Source organism: Melozone crissalis, unplaced genomic scaffold (assembly GCF_028551555.1).
Source record: "Melozone crissalis strain CALT ecotype California unplaced genomic scaffold, PUWL_Pcris_2 ptg000485l_1, whole genome shotgun sequence".
Taxonomy (NCBI): domain Eukaryota; kingdom Metazoa; phylum Chordata; class Aves; order Passeriformes; family Passerellidae; genus Melozone; species Melozone crissalis.
Window position 1 is genome coordinate 71399 of NW_026536196.1, and position 21620 is coordinate 93018.

General features: G+C 63.4%; 2 protein-coding genes across 2 annotated transcripts; one reads left to right on the top strand and one right to left on the bottom strand.

The window, feature by feature from the left end:
- Positions 1-1154: 1154 nt before the first annotated feature.
- LOC128950181 (V-type proton ATPase catalytic subunit A-like) lies at positions 1155-16338 on the top strand. The gene is made up of 14 exons (XM_054295056.1): positions 1155-1221; positions 2118-2246; positions 3375-3589; positions 4633-4770; positions 5734-5885; positions 6813-6975; positions 7991-8099; positions 9366-9488; positions 10761-10875; positions 11144-11207; positions 11670-11873; positions 13999-14093; positions 14802-14973; positions 16246-16338. Exons 1-14 carry the CDS (start codon positions 1155-1157, stop codon positions 16336-16338), a joined length of 1839 nt encoding a protein of 612 aa, XP_054151031.1.
- Positions 16339-19431: 3093 nt separating this feature from the next.
- On the bottom strand, positions 19432-20526 carry LOC128950190 (endoglucanase-like). The gene is given in 4 exon segments (XM_054295068.1): positions 19432-19536; positions 19838-19959; positions 19962-20004; positions 20476-20526. Coding segments are annotated over 4 exon segments (321 nt in total).
- Between the last annotated feature and the right edge of the window lie 1094 nt (positions 20527-21620).

The window sequence follows — 21620 nt, forward strand, 5'->3', positions numbered from 1 at the left end:
ACCCAAAAAATAGGGGGAAAAGGGGACCCCAAAAATGGGGAAAAAAGGGACCCTAAGAATGGGGTTGGCACCCCAAAATGGGGAGAGGGGCCCCAAAATTAGGGGCATGGTGGGGGGACCCCAAAATTGTGCTGTGACACACCCAAGGGTGCTGGGGGGGGGGGGCAGAGGACACAATGAGGTGACAAAGGGAAGGGGGTGACAAGGATGTGGGGGGTGACAGAGAGAAGGGAGTGACAAGGACATGGAGGTGATAGAAAGGAGAAAGGGGTGACAAGGACATGGCAGGGAGGTGACAAGGCCATGAAGGTGACAAAGACATGGGGGTGACAAGGAGAAGGGTGTTGTCAGAGAGAAGGAGGTGACAAGGACACGGCAGGGAAGTGACAGGGACACAGGCAGTGACAAAGAGAAGGGTGTGATGAGGCCATCGGGGTGACAAAGGGAAGGAGATGAAAAGGCCATGGGGGTGACAAAGAGGGGTGACAAAGACAAGGGGGTGACAAAGAGAAAGGGGTGACAGGGACACAACAGGGAGGTGACAAGGTCATGGAGGATGACAAAGAGAAGGGGTGACAAGGACGTGGGGGTGACAAAAGGAAGGGGGTGACATGGACGTGGGGGTGACAAAGAGAAGGGGGTGACAAGGACGTGGTGGTGACAAAAGGGGGTGAAAAGGACATGGCAGGGAGGTGACAAGGCCATGAGGGTGACAGAAGGGGTGACAAGAACGTGGAGGTGACAGAAGGGGTGACAAGGATGTGGAGGTGACAGAAGGAGGTAACAAGGACACGGCAGGGAGGTGACAAGACCATGAGGGTGACAAAAGAAAGGGGGTGATACAGCCGTGGGGGTGACAAAGAGAAAGTGGTGACAAGGACGCGGCAGGGAGGTGACAAGGACACCCACACCGTGTCCCCGTCACCCTGAGCCGGGCCCTGCCGGTGTCACCCGGAGCAGCGGCACTCGGCTGTTGACTGCACACAGTGCCACACCCGCGCTGGCCCTGTCACCCCAATGTCCCCGCACTGTCCCCGGGGGTGGGGCGCGGCATTGGTGCCACACCTGCCGTGGTGGCCCTGTCCGGTTGTCGCCGGTGCCCGGGGCCATTTAACGGCGGTGGCGGCGCGGCGGGGAGGGGACACGGGGACAGCATGGAGGGGACACGGCAGGAGGAGCGCGAGAGCCTGGTGGGGGCCGTGCATGGCGTGTCCGGGCCCGGTACGGTGACACCGGGGACAGCCTGGGGACAGCAGGGGATGGGGACACGGTGGCGTTTGTGGCGCTAATGGGGACAGGAGGGGGGACAATGGGGGGGGGGGGAAATGGGGACAGGGGGACAGGAGGGGGGGACAATGCAGGGGTGACAGTGGGGGCAGAGGAACAGGAGAGGGGACAGTGGGGGGGGGACAGAGGGACAGGAGAGGGGACAAAGGTGGGGAGCACCTGAGGAGGGGACAATGGGGACAGAGGGACAGGAGATGGGACAATGGGGGGGACAATGGGGACAGAGGGACAGGAGATGGGACAATGGGGGGGACAATGGGGATAGAGGGACAGGAGAAGGGACAATGGGGGGGAGCACTTAGGGAGGAGACAGGAGGGGTGACAATGGAGACAGAGGGACAGGAGGGGTGACAATGGAGACAGAGGGACAGGAGGGGACAATGGGGACAGAGGGACAGGAGAAGGGACAATGGGGGGGGGAGCGTTTGGGGAGGGGACAATGGGGAGGGAACGGGGTTGGGAACAAGGAGGGGACATCGTGGGGACACCCTCGGGACGGGGACAACCAGGGATCGGGACGCGGTGGCGTTTGTGGCACTAAAATGGGGACAGGAGAGGGGACAACGTGGGAAAGTACCCGGAGGTGGTGGTGGGGAGGGGACAGGGATGGGGACAGGGATGTCCCGGGTGGGGTGGTGATCCCGGGGCTGGCCCGGTGACAAGGGGGGTGATGGCCCGGGGCCGGGGTGACAGCGGAGTGTCCCCGCAGTGGTGACAGCCACGCGCAGGGGAGGGGACAGGGATGGGGACCCCGGGGCTGGCTTGGGGGACACGGGGGTCCCCTGTGCGGTGGTGGCCCGGGCCGGGGTGGCAGCAGAATGTCCCCGCAGTGGTGACAGCCACGCGCATGGCGGGCGCGGCCATGTACGAGCTGGTGCGGGTGGGACACGCGGAGCTCGTGGGGGAGATCATCCGGCTCGAGGGGGACATGGCCACGCTGCAGGTGTACGAGGAGACCTGTATCCTGTCCCCAGTGTCCCCGATGTCCCCTCCCCGCCAGCCCTCTGTCCCTCCGACCGCCCCGCCCTGTCCCCGTTGTCCTCTGCTGTCCCCTCCCTTGTTCCCCTGAGTTTCTGTCCTGTCCCAGCCTGTTCTGTCCCCTCTGTCCTGTCCCAGCCTGCTCTGTCCCCTCCCTGTCCCCCGTCCTGTCCCCTGCCTTGTCCCTCCCTTCTGCCCTGCCCTGTCCCCTCCCTGTCCCCCGTCTTGTTCTTCCCTGTCACCTGTCCCGCCCTGTGCCTCATCCAGTCCTGTCCCCCCCTCGTCCCCACCGTGTCCCTCTCAGCCCGTCCCGTCCTGCTATCCCCCCAGTCCCCATGTCCCCGTTGTCCCCCCCGTGTCCCCGCGGTCTCCGGTTCTCTTGTCCCTGTTGTCCCGCCTGGTCCCCATGTCCTCTCGCAGTCCCCGTTGTCCCCCCGGTCCCCGTGTCCCTGCTGTCCCCCTGTCCCCGCTATCCCCCCCGGTCCCCGTGTCCCCCTCGCAGTCCGCATGTCCCCACTGTCCCCCTCGGCTTCCCCGTGTCCCCACTGTTCTCGCAGTGTCCTCCCTGTCCCTGCTGTCCCCGTGTCCCCCCTGGTTCTCGTGTCCCCATTGTCCCGCCCGGTTCCCGTGTCCCCGCTGTCCCTGCAGTCCCCGCTGTCCCCCCGTGTCCCCACTGTCCCTCTCGTGTCCCCGCAGTCCCCGTGTCCGCATTGTCCCACCCAGCCCGTCCCGTCCACGCTGTTCCACTGGTCCCCATATCCCCGCTGTCCCCCTGTGTCCCCGCTGTTCCCCTGGTCCCTGTGTCCCCGCAGTCCCCTCGGTCCCTGCAGTCCCCGTGTTCCCGCTGTCCCCTCGGTCCCTGCAGTACCCGTGTTCCCGCTGTCCCCTCGGTCCCTGCAGTACCCGTGTCCCCGCTGCCCCCGCTGTCCCCGCTGTCCCCTCGGTCCCTGCAGTCCCCGTGTCCCCGCTGTGCCCGCTGTCCCCTCGGTCCCTGCTATCCCCGTGTCCCCGCTGTCCCCCGGTGTCCCTGCAGTCCCCGTGTCCCTGCTATCCCCGTGTCCCCGCTGTCCCCCGGTGTCCCTGGCGGTGCCATTCCTGAGCGGCCGCAGCGGGGGTGCAGGTCGGGGACCCGGTTCGGCGCACGGGGACGCCGCTCTCGGTGGAGCTGGGCCCGGGCATCCTGGGCTCCATCTTCGACGGCATCCAGCGGCCGCTGCGCGACATCGCCGAGGCCACGCGCAGCATCTACATCCCGCGGGGCACCAATGTCCCCGCGCTGCCGCGACACCTGGACTGGGACTTTGTCCCCAGCAAGAACCTCCGGGTGCGTGACCCCTCCTTGTCACCTTCCTGTCCCCCCGTCCTGTCCCTCTGTCCCATCCCTGTCCTGTCCTCCCTTCCCCATCTGGCTTCCCGGGCTCGCTGTCCCCTCCCTGTCCCCTTCTTGTCCCGTCCCCATCCTGTCCTGCCGTCCCCTTCTTGCCCTTTTCTTGTCCCCTTCTTGTCACCTCCTCGTTCCCTCCCCGTCCTGTCCTGCCATCCCCTCTGTCCCCTCCCTGTCCCCTCCCTGCCCTGTCCCCCTCAACCCCTCTGTCCCCTTTTGTCCCCCTCCGTCCCGTCCTGTCCCTGCCACGGGACATCATCCTCCATTGTCACCTCCTTCTGTCCTTCCCTGTCCCCTCCCTGTCACCCTTGCCGAGGAGGGGACCCCAAAAAGGGGGTGGGGACGCAATGACAGAGAGGACACAGGAACGGGGGGACGCGAGGACATTGGCGACATGGAGGACACGGGGGTCACAAAGCCGCGGTGACATGGGGGGACACAGGGGACATTGGAGGACACAGAGGACATGGGAGATTTGGGGACACGGGGGACACAGAGCTGTGGGGACATGGAGGGGACACAGAGACACGGGGTTGTGGGGGACACCGGGGACATGGGGGACACAGGGACATGGGAGACTTGGGGACACGGGGGTCACAGGGACATTGGGGGACACAGGGACACTGAGGATGCAGGGACATGAGGACACGAAGATGGCAGGGATGTGAGGACAAGGCTCACACGGGGACACGAGGGTCACAGTGACTTGGGGACACGGGGGGCGTGGCGGGATATGGGGACTTGGGGACACGGGGGTCACAGAGCCGCAGGGACATGGGGGGACACAGGGGACATTGCGGGACACTTAGGATGCAGAGACATGAGGACACGAAGGTGACAAGGACATGGGGACACGGGTCACACGGGGGACAGGAGGGACACACGACACGGCGGGACACGGTCACCGCCGTTGTCCCGGCAGCGGGGGCGGGGGGCGCGGAGCCCCCCGGGGGTCTCTGACGGTGTCGCCGCGGTGTCGCCAGGTCGGGAGCCACGTGACGGGAGGGGACATTTACGGCTCGGTGGCGGAGAACTCGCTGCTGCAGCACCGGCTGATGGTCCCGCCCCGCAGCCGCGGCACCGTCACCTACATCGCGCCCCCCGGGCACTACCGAGTGACGGTGAGCGGCACCGGGACTGAGATGGGGATCGTTTGGATCAGTGGGAGCGGGGTCGGGATCAGCAGGATTGGGATCAGGATCAGTGGGATCGGGATCAGGATCGGGATAATTGCGATCAGCAGGATTGGGATCGTTGGGATCAGCGGGATTGGGATCGGAATCAGTGGGATCAGGGTTGGGATCGTTGGGATCAACGGGATCGGGCTCGGAATCGGGATCAGGATCATTGGGACCAGCGGCGTCAGCGGGATCGCGGTTGAGAATAGCGGGATTGGGACTGGGATCAGGATAAGGATTATTTGGATTAGCCAGAGCGGGGTTGGGATCAGCAGGATTGGGATCGGAATCAGCGGGATTGGGGTCGGGATCAGTGGGATCGTTGGGATCAGCGGGGTCAGGATCAGTGGGATCGGGATCATTGGATCCAGCAGCGTCAGTGGGATTGGGGTTGGGATCAGGATCGAGATCATTTGGATCAGAGGGAGCGGGGTCGGGATCAGTGGGATCGGAGTCGGAATTAGCGGGATTGGGGGCAGGATCAGGATGGGGATCATTTGGATCAGTGGGAGCAGGGTTGGGATCGGGATCATTGAAATCAGCGGGAGTGGGGTCGGGATCAGCAGGATTGGGGTCGGGATCATTGGGAACAATGGGATTGGGATCAGCGGGATCATTGGGATCAGCAGGAGTGGGGTCGGGATCAGGATGGGGATCATTGAGATCAGCGGGATCTGGGTCGGGATCATTGGGATTAACAGGATTGGGGTCGGGATCAGGATTGGGATCAGGGGGAGCAGGGCCGGGATCAGCGGGATCGGGGTCGGGATCAGGATCGGGATCATTGGGATCGGGATAGGCGGGGTGGGGGCCGGGCAGGGTGTCCCGAGCTGATCCTGGGTTGATCCCGGGTTGATCCCGGGCTGATCCCCGGCCAGTCCGGGCTGATCCCCGCCGATCCCGCAGGACGTGGTGCTGGAGCTGGAGTTCCAGGGCGTCCGTGAGCCGCTCTCCATGATCCAGGTGTGGCCGGTCCGGCAGGTCCGGCCCGTGGCCGAGAAGCTCCCGGCCAATCACCCCCTGCTGACCGGCCAGAGGGTCCTGGACGCGCTCTTCCCGTACGGAACGGGACCGGGAACGGGATTGGGATTGAGATGGGGATCGGGAATGGGATCGTGACAGGGCTCGTGACTGGGATCGGGATTGGGATTGGGATGGTGCACTGTTCCTGTAGGGAACGGGATCAGGATTGGGACTGGGATCAGGATCGGGACTGGGGATCGGGATTGGGATGGGGATTGGGATTGGGATGGGGATTGGAACTGGGGGGGTGCACTGTTCCTGTAGGGAGCGGGATTGGGACAGGGATAGGGACAAGGACAGGGACAGGGATGGGATTGGGGGCAGGGAAAGATGAAGTTGAGGACAGGAAAGGGGACAGGGAGAGATGGATTTAGGGACAGAGAAAGTTGGATTTGGGGACAGGGATGGGGACAGTGATAGGGACAGGCAGAGATGAATTTGGAGACACGGATGGGGACAGGCAGCCATGAATTTGGGGACAGGGATGGGGAAAGGGACAGATGGATTTGGGGACAGGAATGGGGACAGGAATGCAGACAGTGATGGAGACAGGGATGGGGACAGGCAGAGCTGGATTTGGGGACAGGAATGGGGACAGGGATGGAGACAGGCAGAAATGGATTTGAGGACAGCGATGGGGACAAGGAGAGTTGGATTTGGGGACAAGGATAGGGACAGTGATATGGAGAGGCAGAGATAGATTTGGGGACAGGGATGGGGACAGGGCGAGATGAATTTGGAGACAGGAATGGGGACAAGGATGGGGACAGCAGAGATGGCTATGGGGACAGGGATGGGGACAGAGATGGGTACAAGGAGAGTTGGATTTGGGGACAGAGATGGGGCGGGAAACAGCGACAGGACGGGGCTGGCGCAGGGACAGGGCTGGGCACTGCCATGGGGACAGGCACGGGGTGTCACCGCAGTGCCACCACCGCCGTGCCGTGTCACCTTGTCACCAGGTGCGTGCAGGGCGGCACCACGGCCATCCCGGGCGCGTTCGGCTGCGGGAAGACGGTGATCTCGCAGTCGCTGTCCAAGTACTCCAACAGCGATGTCATCGTCTACGTGGGCTGCGGGGAGCGCGGCAACGAAATGTCCGAGGTGCTGCGGGACTTCCCCGAGGTGACAGCGCCGCGCCGGGCACCGGGACAGCCGGGGGACATCGGGACAGCCAGGGACATCGGGATATTGGGGACATCGGGACAGCCCGGGGACACCGGGACAGCAGGGGGACACTGGGACAGCCAGGGACACCGGGACAGCCGGGGGGCTTCGGGACTGCCTGGGGACATCGGGACAGCCGGGGGACATCGGGACAGCCGGGGGGCTTCGGGATATTGAGGGCATCGGGACAGCCGGGACATCGGGGTGGCACCGGGACGTGGGGACACGGGGAGACATCAGAGTGACAGTGACACTGGTGTTCGTGGGACTTCCCCAAGGTGACATAGGGACATCAGACACTGGGACAGCCGGGACATGGGGACATCGGGGTGGCAGAGGGGTTGCAGTGACACGGATGTTCATGGAGAGTTCTAGGGACTTCCCTGAAGTGACACAGGGACACGGGACACTGGGACATCGGGGGGACACCAGGCCATTGGGGACATCGGGGTGGCATGGCAGTGACAATGACACGGGTGTTCATGGAGAGTCCTCAAGGGGTTGCCCGAGGTGACATGGGGACATCGGACACTGGGACATCCGGGGAACATGGGGACATTGGGGTGGCACTGTGGCACAGCGGAACATGGGGGTGGCGGGGGGGGTGGCAGTGACACGGGTGTTCATGGGACTTCCCCGAGGTGACACGGCGACACTGGACACCAGGACAGCTGGGACATCGGGGACATCGGGGTGGCAGTGACACGGATGTTCATGGAGAGTCCTCAGGGATTTTCCTGAGGTGACACAGGGACATGGGACATGGTGGAACATCAGGGTGACACTGGGACACGGCAGGATGCAGGGACATGGGAGGGACATTGGGATGGCATTGGGAGAGGGGGTGGCACTGGGACACAGGGGGGCATGGGGGGACATTGGGGAGGCAAGGCTGTCCCATGGTGCCACAGGGGTGACAGGAGGTGTCACAGGGTGGTGACACGTGGTGACAGTGTGACACTGCTGTCCCCAGCTGACCATGGAGGTCGGTGGCCGCTCCGAGTCCATCATGAAGCGCACGACGCTCGTGGCCAACACGTCCAACATGCCCGTGGCTGCCCGAGAGGCCTCCATCTACACCGGTGGGGACACTGGGGACACTGGGCGGAGCACAGGGACACGTGTGTGTGTGACAGGGACACGGGGACATTGGGGGATACTGGGAGGACAGGGACACGGGGACATGGAGGGGACACTGGGGGACATGGGGGGACAGGGACATGTGTGTGTGACGGGGACATGGGGGGACATGGGGACACAGGGACCTGGGGGGGACAGGGACACGTGTGTGTGTGACGGGGACATGGGGGAATAGAGGGACATGGGGACATGGGGACATGGGGGACACACATGTGTGTGACAGGGACATGGGGGACACAGGTGTGTGTGACAGGGACATGGGGGACACAGGGGCACAGGGACATGGAGGGGACAGGGACACGTGTGTGTGTGACAGGGACATGGGGACATGGGTAGACACAGGGGGACAGGGACACATGGGGACATGGAGGGACACGGTGGGGAGAGGAACACGTGTGACGGGGACACGGGGGCACAGAGACACGTGTGTGTGTGACAAGGACACGGAAATTAATGAGCACACGGGTGTGTGACAGGGCTGGGGCTGTCCCTGGTGATGTGACAGGTGTGTGACACATGTGTGTGGTTGGGATCATGCTGTCCCTGGGGATGTGACAGGTGTGTGGCAGGTGTGTTACACAAGTGTGACAGATGGCAGGGGTCACACTGTCCCTGGGGCTGTCCCTGGGTGTGTGACAGGTGTATGACACGTGTGACACACGTGTGACAGGGATCACACTGTCTCTGGGGGTGTGTCAGGTGTGTGACACATGTGTGACACACGTGTGGCAGGGATCATGCTGTGCCTCTGTGTGTGTGGTGAGTGACACAGGTGTGACAGGTGTGACACACATGTGACACACGTGTGGCACGTGTGGCAAGGATCATGCTGTCCCGGGGGGTGTAATAGGTGTGTGACACACATGTGACACACCTGTGACACGTGTCAGGGATCACGCTGTCCCCGGGGGTGTGACAGGTGTGACACACATGTGACACACGTGTGGCAGGGATCACGCTGTCCCCGGTGGTGTGACAGGTGTGACACACATGTGACACACGTGTGGCAGGGATCACGCTGTCCCTGGGGGTGTGACACACATGTGACACGTGTGTGGCAGGGATCACGCTGTCCCCGGTGGTGTGACAGGTGTGACACACACGTGACGCACGTGTGGCAGGGATCACGCTGTCCCTGGGGGTGTGACAGGTGTGTGCCAGGTGTGACAGGTGTGACACACGTGTGACACCCGTGTCACACGTGTCAGGGATCACGCTGGCCGAGTATTTCCGGGACATGGGGCTGCACAGCTGCCTCCTGGCCGACTCCACCTCGCGCTGGGCCGAGGCGCTCAGGGAGATCTCGGGGCGCCTGGCGGAGATGCCCGCGGGTGAGACCCCAAAACCTGGGCTGGGGAGACCCCAAAAACTGCGAGGTGGCTGCAGGGAGAGACCCCAAAAACCTGGCGTGGGAGAGACCCCAAAACACCGGGAGGAGACCCCAAAAACTGTGGGATGGGCATGGGGGAGACCCCAAAAACGCGGAGCGGGAAGACCCTAAAACATGGGGAGGGAGCCTCTAAAAACTGGACTGGGGAGCCTCCAAAAACTGCGGGGGGGAGACCCCAGAAACCCCGGGAATGGGCAGGGGGGAGACCCCAAAAACTGAGGGGTTGTGGGGATGGGTGAGACCCCAACAACTGCGGGGTGTGAGGGGTGGGCACGGGGGAGACCCCAAAACATAGGGTGGGGGAGACCCCAAAAACCTGAGATGGGCATGAAGGGAAACCCCAAAACACTGGAGGAGCAACGGGGAGACCCCAAAAACTGTGGGGTGGGGGTGGTAGAGACCCCAAAAACTGTGGAGGGTGGGGTGGACCCCAAATCCCGGGAGGTGAGCAGGGGTGAGACCCCAAAACACGGGGGGTGGGCATGAGGGAGACCCCAAAAACACCAGGGTGGGGGTGGGAGAGACCCCAAAAACTGCGGGGTGACGGGGCTGTGACAAGGCAGTGACAGCTGTGTCCTCAGAGGTGGCATGTACTGGGGGGTGACAGTGGTGTCCTGGGAGGTGACAGGGCGGTGACAGGGCGGTGACAGCCCTGTGTCCCCACAGACAGCGAGTACCGGCGGGTGACAGTGGTGACAGGGAGGTGACAGCAGTGTCCCAGGGGGTGACAATGAGGTGACAGCTGTGTCCCCCCACAGACAGCGGGTACTGGGGGTGACAGTGAGGTGACAGGGCAATGACAGGAGGTGACAGGGAGGTGACAGTGAGGTGACAGCCGTGTCCCCACAGACAGCGGGTACTGGGGGTGACAGTGAGGTGACAGGGCAATGACAGGAGGTGACAGGGAGGTGACAGTGAGGTGACAGCCGTGTCCCCACAGACAGCGGGTACTGGGGGTGACAGTGAGGTGACAGGGCAATGACAGGAGGTGACAGGGAGGTGACAGTGAGGTGACAGCCGTGTCCCCACAGACAGCGGGTACTGGGGGTGACAGTGAGGTGACAGGGCAATGACAGGAGGTGACAGGGAAGTGACAGTGAGGTGACAGCCGTGTCCCCACAGACAGCGGGTACTGGGGGTGACAGTGAGGTGACAGGGCAATGACAGGAGGTGACAGGGAGGTGACAGTGAGGTGACAGCCGTGTCCCCACAGACAGCGGGTACCCCGCGTACCTCGGTGCCCGCCTGGCCTCGTTCTATGAGCGCGCGGGGCGGGCGCGGTGCCTGGGCAGCCCCGAGCGCGAGGGCAGCGTCAGCATCGTCGGGGCGTGAGTGCCACCTGTGTCCCCATGTCCCTGTGTCCCCTGTCCCTGTGTCCCCTGTCCCTGTGTCCCCATGTCCCTGTGTCCCCTGTCCCAGTGTCCCCCCGAGTGTTCTCGTGAATGTCCATGTGAGTGTCTCCATGTCCCCGTGAATGTCCCCGTGTGTTCCCCGTGTCCCTGTGTCCCCATGTCCCCAGGGGGGGATAGGGAGGGGACAAGGGCGGAGGGACACCCATGTGCACCCCCATCTCACCTCGACCCCCCCTCCCCACAGGGTGTCCCCACCCGGAGGGGACTTCTCGGATCCTGTCACCTCGGCCACGCTGGGCATCGTGCAGGTGAGGGGACAGCGGGGACACTCACAGGGGACACTGGGGACAGCAGGGACACTGGGGACAGCAGGGACAATGGGGACACTGACAGGGGACACAGGGGACAGTGGGGGGGGGGGGGGCGTGAATGGGACAGGGACACACCGGGGGAGGGGACATGGCAGGGACAGGATGTCGCCATACCTGGGACAGGGACACCCTGGAGGGGACAGGGGCACAGGGACAGGGAGATGGTGACAGTGACACCTGGGTGAGGACATGGTGATGACATTCCTGGTGTCACAGGCGCTCAGGGGCTGGACCTGAAACTTGGGGACAGCCTGGATGACACTGCAGGTGTTCTGGGGGCTGGACAAGAAGCGCAGGGACACACAGGGAGATGCTGGGTGACGCACGGGTGACACTGGCAGGTGTTCCATGGGGATAAGAAACTCGGGGACAGGATGGGTGACACTGGTGACACCGCAGGTGTTCTGGGGGCTGGACAAGAAGCTGGCGCAGCGCAAGCACTTCCCGTCGGTGAACTGGCTGATCTCGTACTCGCGGTACCTGCGCGCCCTCGAGCCGCACTACGAGCGCGCCCACCCCGAGCTGCCCGCGCTGAGAGACCGCGCCCGGCGCATCCTGCAGGAGGAGGAGGAGCTGGCCGAGATCGTGCAGCTCGTGGGGAAGGTCTGGGATTGGGGTTTGTGGGGTTCGGGGGGCTTATGGGGTCTGGGATGTGAGATATGGGGTGTGCGATATGGGATATGGGTGTGGGATGTGAGATACGGAATGTGGGACCCTGCAGGGGGAGGAGGAGCTTGCCGAGATGGTGCAGCTCGTGGGGAAGGTGGGATTGTAGGGTTTGTGAGGTTTGGGGGGCTTATGGGGTCTGGGATGTGAGATATGGGGTGTGGGATATGGGATATGGGTGTGGGATGTGGGATATGGGGTCTGGAATATGGGATATGGGACTCTGCAGGAGGAGGAGGAGCTGGCCGAGATCGTGTAGCTCGTGGGGAAGGTCTGGGATTGGGGTTTGTGGGGTTTGGGGGGCTTATGGGGTCTGGGATGTGTGGTCAGGGTCTGGGATGTGAGATATGGGGTCCAGGATGTGGGATATGAAGTGTGGGATGTGGCATCCTGCAGGAGGAGGAGGAGCTGGCCGAGATCGTGCAGCTCGTGGGGAAGGCCTGGGATTGGGATTTGGAGGTTTTGGGGGGGCTTATGAGGTCTGGGATGTGAGATATCAAATGTGGGATGTGGGGTCTGGGATGTGAGATGTGGGGTGTAGAATGTGAGATATGGGGTCTGGAATATGCGGTCTGTGGAGTTTGGGGTACACAGGACATGGGACCCTGCAGGAGGAGGAGGAGCTGGCTGAGATGGTGCAGCTCGTGGGGAAGGTGGGATTGTAAGGTTTGGGGGGGTCTATGGGGTCTGGGATGTGAGATATGGGGTGTGGGATATGGGATATGGGTCTGGGATGTGAGAGATGGGGTCTGGGATGTGAGATACGGGGTATGGGATATGGGACCCTGCAGGAGGAGGAGGGGCTGGCTGAGATCGTGCAGCTTGAGGGGAAGGTGGGATTGTAAGGTTTGGGGGGTCTGTGGGGTCTGGGATGTGAGATATGGGGTGTAGAATGTGAGATATGGGGTCTGGAATATGCGGTCTGTGGAGTTTGGGGTACACAGGATATGGGACCCTGCAGGAGGAGGAGGAGCTGGCTGAGATCGTGCAGCTCGTGGGGAGGGTCTGGGATTGGGGTTTGTGGGGTTTGGGGGGTCTGGGATGTGAGATATGGGGTGTGGGATATGGGATATGGGTCTGGGATGTGAGATGTGAAGTGTGGGATGTGAGATATGGGGTATGGGATACGGGACCCTGCAGGAGGAGGAGGAGCTGGCCGAGATGGTGCAGCTCGTGGAGAAGGTGCTTTTAGGGGATTTGTGGGGTTTGGGGGGCTTATGGGGCCTGGGATGTGAGATATGGGGTGTAGGATGTGAGGTGTGTGGAGTTTGTAGGGTCTGGGATGTGAGATGTGGGATGTGGGACCCTGCAGGAGGAGGAGGAGCTGGCTGAGATCGTGCAGCTCGTGGGGAAGGCCTGGGATTTATGGGATTGGTGAGACGGATGGGATCTATGGGATCAATGGGATCTGTGGGATGAATGAGATCTATGGGATCAATGGGATCAGTGAGATCGATGGAGTTTGTGGGATTGATGGGATTTATGAGATCTGTGGGATGAATGTGATCTGTGGGATCGATGGGATTGAGGGTTTATGGGATCAATGGGATCAGCGGCGTTGATGGGGCTGATGGGATCTGTAGGATCTGTGGGACTGATGGGATCAGTGGGATCAAGGGTTTATGGGATCTGTGGGATCAGTGGGATTTATGGGATCTGTGGGACTGTTGGGATCAATGGGGTTTGTGGGATTTGTGGGATTGATGGGATCAACGGTGTTTGGGGATTGATGGGATCTGTGGGATTGATGGGGTTTGTGTCTATGGAATCTATGGGATCAATGGGGTTTGTGGGATCAATGAGCTCAATGGGGTTTGTGGGATTTGTGGGATCAATGGGATCGATGGGTTTTTTGGGATTTGTGGGATTGATGGGATCTATGGGATCACTGAGATCAATGGGATTGATGGGGTTTGTGTCTATGGAATCTATGGGATCAATGGGGTTTGTGGGATCAATAGGATCAATGGGATCGATGGTTTTTTTGGGATTTGGGCTCCGGGCCGGTCTCTGTGGGCTCAGGAGACCCCTGGGCAGTGCCAGGACCGCGCTGTCCCCGCAGGCGTCGCTGGCCGAGGGTGACAAAGTGACACTGGAGGTGGCCAAACTGCTCAAGGACGATTTCCTGCAGCAGAACGGATACTCGGCCTACGACCGGTACCGGGACCCCCTGGGACCCCCAACCCTGAACCCCCTGGGACCCCCCAACCCTGAACCCCCCAGGACCCCCCCAAAACCCCTCAGGGCACACCCAGGACCCCCTGAGACCCCCCCACCAAGGTCCATCCAGGTCCCTCCCTTGCTGCAAAACTGAGAGTGCTGAACCCTGACCCCAACCTTGATCCCCCCAAACCCCCCTGACACCCCCAAAACATCCACCCTGGAACCCCCCGGGCCCCCCCAGGTTCTGCCCCTTCTACAAGACCATGGGCACACTGCATCTTCAGAGCCCCAGCCCAATTCTGACCCCCCAAACTCCCCCCTAAACCCCCCCAAACTCCCCCAAACCCCCCTATCCTGACCCCCCAACCTCCCCCCAGGTTCTGCCCCTTCTACAAGACCGTGGCCATGCTGCAGCCTGAGACCCCCAACCCAATTCTGACACCCCAAACTCCCCTCAAACCCCCCCCCCCAAATTCCCTCCCTGACACCCCAAACTCCCTCAAATTCCCCCAAACCCCCCCCCCCCCCATCGTGACCCCCCCGGGCCCCCCCAGGTTCTGCCCCTTCTACAAGACCGTGGCCATGCTGCACTCTGACACCCCCTAATCCCCCCTAACTCCCTCCTGACCCCCCAAACTCCCCGCAAACTCCCCAAATTCCCTCTCTGACACCCCCAAACCCCCCCATCGTGACCCCCCCCAGGTTCTGCCCGTTCTACAAGACCGTGGGCATGCTGCAGAACCTGGTCACCTTCTACGAGCTGGCGCGGGGGGCGGTGGAGGGCGCGGGGCCCGAGGAGCAGCGTGTCACCTGGGCCACCATCCGCGAGGGGCTCGGCGACATCCTGTACCGCCTGAGCGCCATGAAGTTCCAGGTGGGGGGTTTTTTGGGGGCGTTCAAGGGGGTCTGGGGGTCCCAGGGGAGGGTTAAGGGGGGATTTGGGGGTCCTGGGGAATTTTAAAGGGGAGTTTGGGGGTCCCACGGGAGGGTTAAGGGGGGATTTGGGGGTCCTGGGGAATTTTAAAGGGGAGTTTGGGGGTCCCACGGGAGGGTTAAAGGGGGTTTGGGGGTCCTAGGAGTGGGTTAAGGGGGGGTTTGGGGGCAGAGACCCCCATGGGGGAGTCCTAGGCTGAATTAAGGGGGGATTTGGGGGTCCTAGGGAAGAGTTAAGGGGGAGTTTGGGGGTCCTGGGGGAGGGTTAAGGCGGGGGTTTGGGGGTCCTGGGGGATTTTAAAGGGGGTTTGGGGGTCCTGGGGGAGGGTTAAGGGGGGTTCGGGGGCACAGGTGGATTTTTTGGGGGGGGGTCCCACACGAATCTCAATGTGGGTGACTCAGGGGGGTTTGGGGACACCCCAATGTGGCTCTGACGGTGACACCCCCATGTCCCTCCCGTGTCCCCATGTCCCTTGTGACCATCAGAACAGGGGCCGTGACCCCATTTGGGGGTCTCAGGTAGATATTTTGGGGGGGGATCCCACACGAATCTCAATGTGGGTGGCCCGGGGGGGTTCTGATGGTGCCACCCCCGTGTCCCCCCGTGTCCCCATGTCCCTTGTGACCTGACCATCAGAACGGGGGGCCGTGTGACCCATTTGGGGTCCCACAATAAATCCCAGGTGGATTTTTTGGGGGGATCCCACACAAATCTCAATGTGGGTGACCCGGGGGGGTTTGTGGAGTTTGGGGTTCAGGGGGGGTTCAGGGGGGTTGGGGGTCCAGGGGTTCCGGGGGGGAATTCCGGGGGGGTTTGGGGACACCCCAATGTGGCTCTGATGGTGACACCCCCCCGTGTCCCCCCGTGTCCCCATGTCCCTTGTGACCATCAGAACAGGGGGGGCTGTGACCCCGTTTGGGGGGTCCCACAATAAATCCCAGGTGGATTTTTTGGGAGGGTCCCACACGAATCTCAATGTGGGTGACTCAGGGGGGTTTGGGGACACCCCATTGTGGCTCTGACGGTGACACCCCCATGTCCCCCCCGTGTCCCCCATGTCCCTTGTGACCATCAGAGCGAGGGGTGTGACCCCATTTGGGGGGTCCCAGGTAGATCTTTTTGGGGGGATCCCACACGAATCTCAATGTGGGTGGCCCGGGGGGGTTCTGACGGTGCCACCCCCGGTGTCCCACGGTGTCCCCGTGTCCCCAGGACCCGGTGAAGGACGGCGAGCAGCGCATCCTGGCGTGCTACGCGCAGCTGCAGGAGGAGATGGTGGCGGCGTTCCGCAACCTGCAGGACTGAGGGGGGGGCACAGGATGGGGGGGGGGGGTCCCCCAGGGTCCCCCCCGCCCTCCACAATAAAGCGGCGGCACTTGAGAGATCCGGGCGTGGCTTTCCCGAGGAGGGCGGGAGCGTCCGGTGACACCGGGAGGGGGTGACAATGGGGGGGGGACACTGGGGGGGTCCGGGGGGGGTTTTGGGGGGAGGGGGGTTGGGTTGTTCAACCCCCGCCCTGTGTGATATCGGGGGTGGGGACACACGGAGGAGGGTGGGGACAGCCCTGGGGGGACATGGGGACAACTTGGGAGGGACATGGGGGTGACAGGAGCAGCCTGGATGGACGTGGGGACACTTCGAGGGGACATGGGGACAACTGGGGGGGAGACAGGGACAGGATGGGAGGGGGGGGACACAGCCAGGGGGGACATGGGGGTGACAGGGACACCCTGGATGGGACACAGGGACAGTTTGGGGGGACAGGGGGGTGACAGAAAAACCCTGAGGAGGGGGGGACACCCTGTGGGGGACATGGGGGTGACACTGACTGGGACATGGGGGTGGCAGGGACACCCTGGATGGGACACGGGGACACTCAGGGGTGGGACATGGCGGTGACAAGGACACCCTGACAGGGACACGGGGACACTCTGCATGGCAGGGACACCCTGGATGGGACATGGGGACACTTTGGAGGGACATGGAGGTGACAAGGACACCCTGACAGGGACACGGGGACACTCTGGGGGGATATGGCGACACTTTGAGGGGACACGGGCGTGGCAGGGACACCCTGGATGGGACATGGGGACACTTTGTGGGGACATGGGGGTGACAGTGACACAGGAGGTGACCCCAGCACTTGGCCGGGGCTGGCGTGGGGACACCCGCGGGGCCATTCGGGGACATTTGGGGACATTTGGGGACATTGCGGCCGGCCCGCGGGGAGGAGCGGCCGCCACGTGGCAGGGCCGGGCCCTGTGACCCCCCCGTGTCCCCCCCGCGGCCGGCGGTGTCACCCGCGTGTCCCCCGTGTGTCCCCCCGGGGCCATGTGGGAGCTGCTGCTGCTGCCCCTGGGGCTGGGGGCGGCCCTGGGGACCCCCGGTGGGTTTGGGGGGGCTCGGGGGGTTTGGGGTTCTGGGGGCTGTGGGGGGTCCAGAGGGGTTGGGGGGCTCTGGGAGGGTTCAGGGGGTTTGGGGTCTGTGGGATTTGGGGTTCAGGGGGTTTTGGGGGGTCCCGGGGGGGTTCGGGGTCTGTGGGGTTTGGGGTTCAGGGGGGGTTTGGCGGTTCGGGGGGGTTCTGGGGAGTGCAGGGGGGTTTTGGGGGTTCAGGGGGTCCCGGGGTCTCTGGGGTTTGGGGTTCAGAGGATTCCGGGGGGGGGTCCAGAGGTTCCGGGGGGGTTCGGGGTCTGTGGGATTTGGGGTTCAGGGGGTTTTGGGGGGGGCCCGGGGGGGTTCGGGGTCTGTGGGGTTTGGGGCTCTAGGGGGGTTCAGGGGGATTTGGGGAGTGTTCTGGGTCTGTGGGGTTCGGGGTCTGGGGGCGTCCAGGGGGGTTTGGGCGTTCTGGAGGTTCAGAGGGGTCCGGGGTCTGTGGGATTTGGGGTTCTGGGGGTTCAGGGTCTGTGGGGTTCAGGAGGTTCAGGGGGGGTTCAGAGGGATTGGGGGTCTGTGGGGTTTGGAGTTCAGGGGGTTCAGGGGGGTTTGGGGGGCTCGGGGGTTGGGGGTTTTGGGGGGGGGGGGGTCCAGAGGGATTCAGGGTCTGTGGGTTTGGGGTTCAAGGAGTTCCGGGGGCTCCGGGGTCTGTGGGGTTTGGGGGTTCTGGGGGGGCCCAAAGGGGTTTCGGGGGTGTTCAGGGTCTGTGCGGTTTGGGGTTTTGTGGGGGGTTTTGTGGGGTTCAGGAGTTTCGGGGTCTGTCGGTTTTGGGTTTCAGGGGGTTCTGGGGAAGTCCAGGGGGGTTCTGGGGGGTTTGGGGTTCAGGAGGTTCTGGGGGTTCCAGGGGGGTTTGGGAGGGGGGTTCGGGGTCTGTGGGGTTTGTGGGTTCAGGGGTGTTTTGGGGGTCTGGGAGCGGAACTGAGGGTGCCGGGATTGAGGGGGGGGGGCTTGGGGGTCTTGGGGATTCGGTGGTCTGGGGGCTCACAGGGGGCGGGATTTGGGGGTGCGGGGGAGCCGGAGGGGCTGCAGGGCTCGGAACTGGGGGGATGTCGCTGTCCTGTCCCCATCCCTGTCCCCATCGCTGTCGCCGCCCCTGTCCGGAGTTGCTGGCTGTCCCCGAGTGTCCCCCAGCAGTGTCACCCCCTCCCATGCGACAGTGACACCTCCAGGGTCCCCTCATAGACCCCTCCCACCTGTCCTCGCTGTCCCCAGCGCCACCACGGCTCCGGTGCCACCCCCGCTGTGACACCCGCGTTGTCCCCAGGTGCCGGTGGCCCCGCGGGGGGGGTGCCAGCACTGTCGCAGCCCTCACGGTGGCCTGGCGGTGACCAACGCCACTCGGGGCTCCAGTGTCACCCTGCGCTGTCCCGCGGCGGGCGCGCCCCTGGGCCGGCTGGTGACAGTGCGCTGGTGGCACCGCGGGGGTGACCCCGCTGTCCCCGCTGTCCCCGTGTGCGCCAGGGGCCGGGGTCCCCCTCGGTGCCACCCCCCGTACGGCGCCAGGGCCGCGCTGGTGGCACCTGGTGTCGCCGCCGATGTCGCCGCCGATGTCGCCGCCGATGTCGCCCCGGTGTCGCTGGAGCTGCGGGACGTGAGCGGAGGGGACAGTGGCATCTTCACGTGTCTGCTGGTGGGGGACAGCGACTGCGCGTGTGGCACCGTGACACTGCGGGTGGCACCCGGTGAGACCCCCGGGGACACCCCCGGGACCCCCAGGAACACCCCGGGACCACCGAGACCCCCGGGACCCCCGAAAATCCCCCGAGAGCCCCGGGACCCCCAGGAACACCCCCGAGCCCCTCCCCCAGTGTTGGGTCTGGGGGCTTGATGGGATCTGGGGGGGGTCTCCGTGGGATTTGGGGTCGCTGTGGGGTCTCCGTGGGATTTGGGGTCTCTCTGTGAGATTTGGGGTCTCTCTCGGAGGTCTCTCTGGGATTTGGGGTCTCTCTGTGGGATTTGGGGTCTCTATGGAGTATCTGTGGGATTTGGGGTCTCTGGGATCTCTGTAGGATTTGGGGTCTCGGGGGGATTTGGGGTCTCTGTAGGCGTTGGGGTCTCTGGGGAAGGTCTCTGTAGTATTTGGGGTCTCTCTGTAGGATTTGGGGTCTCTCTGTGTGATTTCGGGTCTCTGTGGGGTCTCTCTGTAGGATTTGGGGTCTCTCTCGGGGGTCTCTCTGGGATTTGGGGTCTCTGTGGAATTTGGGGTCTCTCCTGGGGGGATCTCAATAGGATTTGGGGTGTCTCTGTAGGATTTGGAGTCTCTGGGGTCTCTGTGGGATTTGGGGTCTCTGGGGAAGGTCTCAATAGGATTTGGGGTCTCTCTGTAGGATTTGGGGTCTCTGTAGTATTTGGGATCTCCGTGAGATTTAGCGTCTCTCTGTGGGATCTCTGTAGGATTCGGGGTCTCGGTGGGATTTGGGGTCTCTGTGGGATTTGGGGTCTCTGTGGAATTTGGGGTCTCTCCTGGGGGGATCTCAATAGGATTTGGGGTGTCTCTGTAGGATTTGGAGTCTCTGGGGTCTCTGTGGGATTTGGGGTCTCGGGGAAATTTGGGGTCTTTGTGTGGGACCTCTGTGAGATTTGGGGTCTCTCGGGGGTCTCTGTGGGATTTGGAGTCTCTGTGGGGGTCTTTGTAGGATTTGGGATCTCTCTGTGGGATTTGGGGTCTCTCTGGGGGGGGGTCTCTGTAGGATTTAGGGTCTCTCTGTGTGATTTCGGGTCTCTGTGGGGTCTCTCTGTGGGATTTGGGGTCTCTCCTGGGGGTCTCTGTGGGGTTTGGGGTCTTTGTGGGGTCTCTGTGGGATTTGGGGTTTCTCTATGGGATTTGGGGTCTCTGTAGGATTTCGGGTCTCTTGGGGGATCTCTCTGTGGGATTTGGGGTTTCTCGGGGGTCTCTGTGGGGTTTGGGGGTGCAGCCCCTGAGGGTCGCCCCTCTCGCCCCCCCCCAGGTGTCCCCTGCAGCCCCCCCTGCTCCGGGGCGCCCCCGCGCGGCGGCCGCGGCATCGTCACCGTCAGTGTCACCATTGTCACCGCCATTGTCACGGCCATTGTCACCGCCATTGTCACCGGGGTCCTCCCGCTGCCACCGGCCCGCGGGCACTGACCCCTGTGTGTGTCCCCGTGTCTCTCCAGTGTCCCCAATGTCCCCAGTGTCCCCCCAGTGTCCCCAGTGCCCCTGTCCCCACTGTCCCCACTGTCCCCAATGTCCCATCCCAAGTGTCCCTGTCCCCATGTCCCCCTGACCCCAATGTCTCTATGGCCCTTCTGTCCCCAATGTCCCACCCCCAGTGTCCCTGACCCTGCTGTCTCCATGTCCCCAATGTCCCCAGTGTCCCTGTCCCTGTGTCCCCAGCATCCCTGACCCCGCTGCCCCCATGTCCTCGGTGTCCCCATGTCCCCAGTGTTCCATCCCCAATGTCCCCAGTGAACCCCCAGTGTCCCCAATGTCCCATCCCCTGTGTCCCCAGTGTCCCAGACCCCGCTGTCCCCATGTCCCCAATGTCCCCAGTGTCCCCCTGACCGCGTCTCTATGTCTCCTGTGTCCCCAATGTCCCGTCCCCATGTCCCCAATGTCCCCAGTGTCCCCTCTCCAGCCCGGGCAGTGTCCCTAATGTCCCCAGCCTGCCCTCGGGGCTGTCACCCCGCTGTCCCCAAGGCCTGGCAGGACCCGTCGGTGTCACCAGGGCCGTGTCCCCCCCTCCCCGCGGTGTCACCCGCCTGGGGACAGGCTCGTGGTGCCACCTCAGCAGCCAGAGCCTTCCTGCATTGTGTCCCCAACAATGGCAGTGCCACGCGCCGGGGGCCCTGTCCCCTCCCTGGGGACAGCAGGACACGGGGACAGCAGGGACAGCAGGACAGACACGGGGACAGGGGCCATGGGCCAGTGGCACCGTGGCTGCTGACGGCGGGTGAGTCCCAATGTCCCCAATGTCCCCTGTGTCCCCTGTGTCTGTCCCCAGTGTCCCCACCCCTGCGGCCCCTCCCCTAGGGATGTCCCCCGTGTCCCCAGAGGTGCCACCCCCGTGTAACCCCTTCCCCCAGGGATGTCCCCACAGGTGTCCCCACAATTATCCCCATGTCCCCTGGGATGTCCCCTGTGTCCCCATGAGATGACATCCTGGGCATCCTCCTGTCCCCCACAGATGCACCCAGCG

Bases quoted from the DNA above. Each gene is read 5' to 3' on its own strand.
- LOC128950181 (XM_054295056.1), top strand. From the start codon at position 1,155: ATGGAGGGGACACGGCAGGAGGAGCGCGAGAGCCTGGTGGGGGCCGTG. The intron at 2,247-3,374 runs GTATCCTGTCCC...GAGCGGCCGCAG, and splicing joins GCAGGTGTACGAGGAGACCT to CGGGGGTGCAGGTCGGGGAC. The intron at 14,094-14,801 runs GTACCGGGACCC...GACCCCCCCCAG, and splicing joins GGATACTCGGCCTACGACCG to GTTCTGCCCGTTCTACAAGA.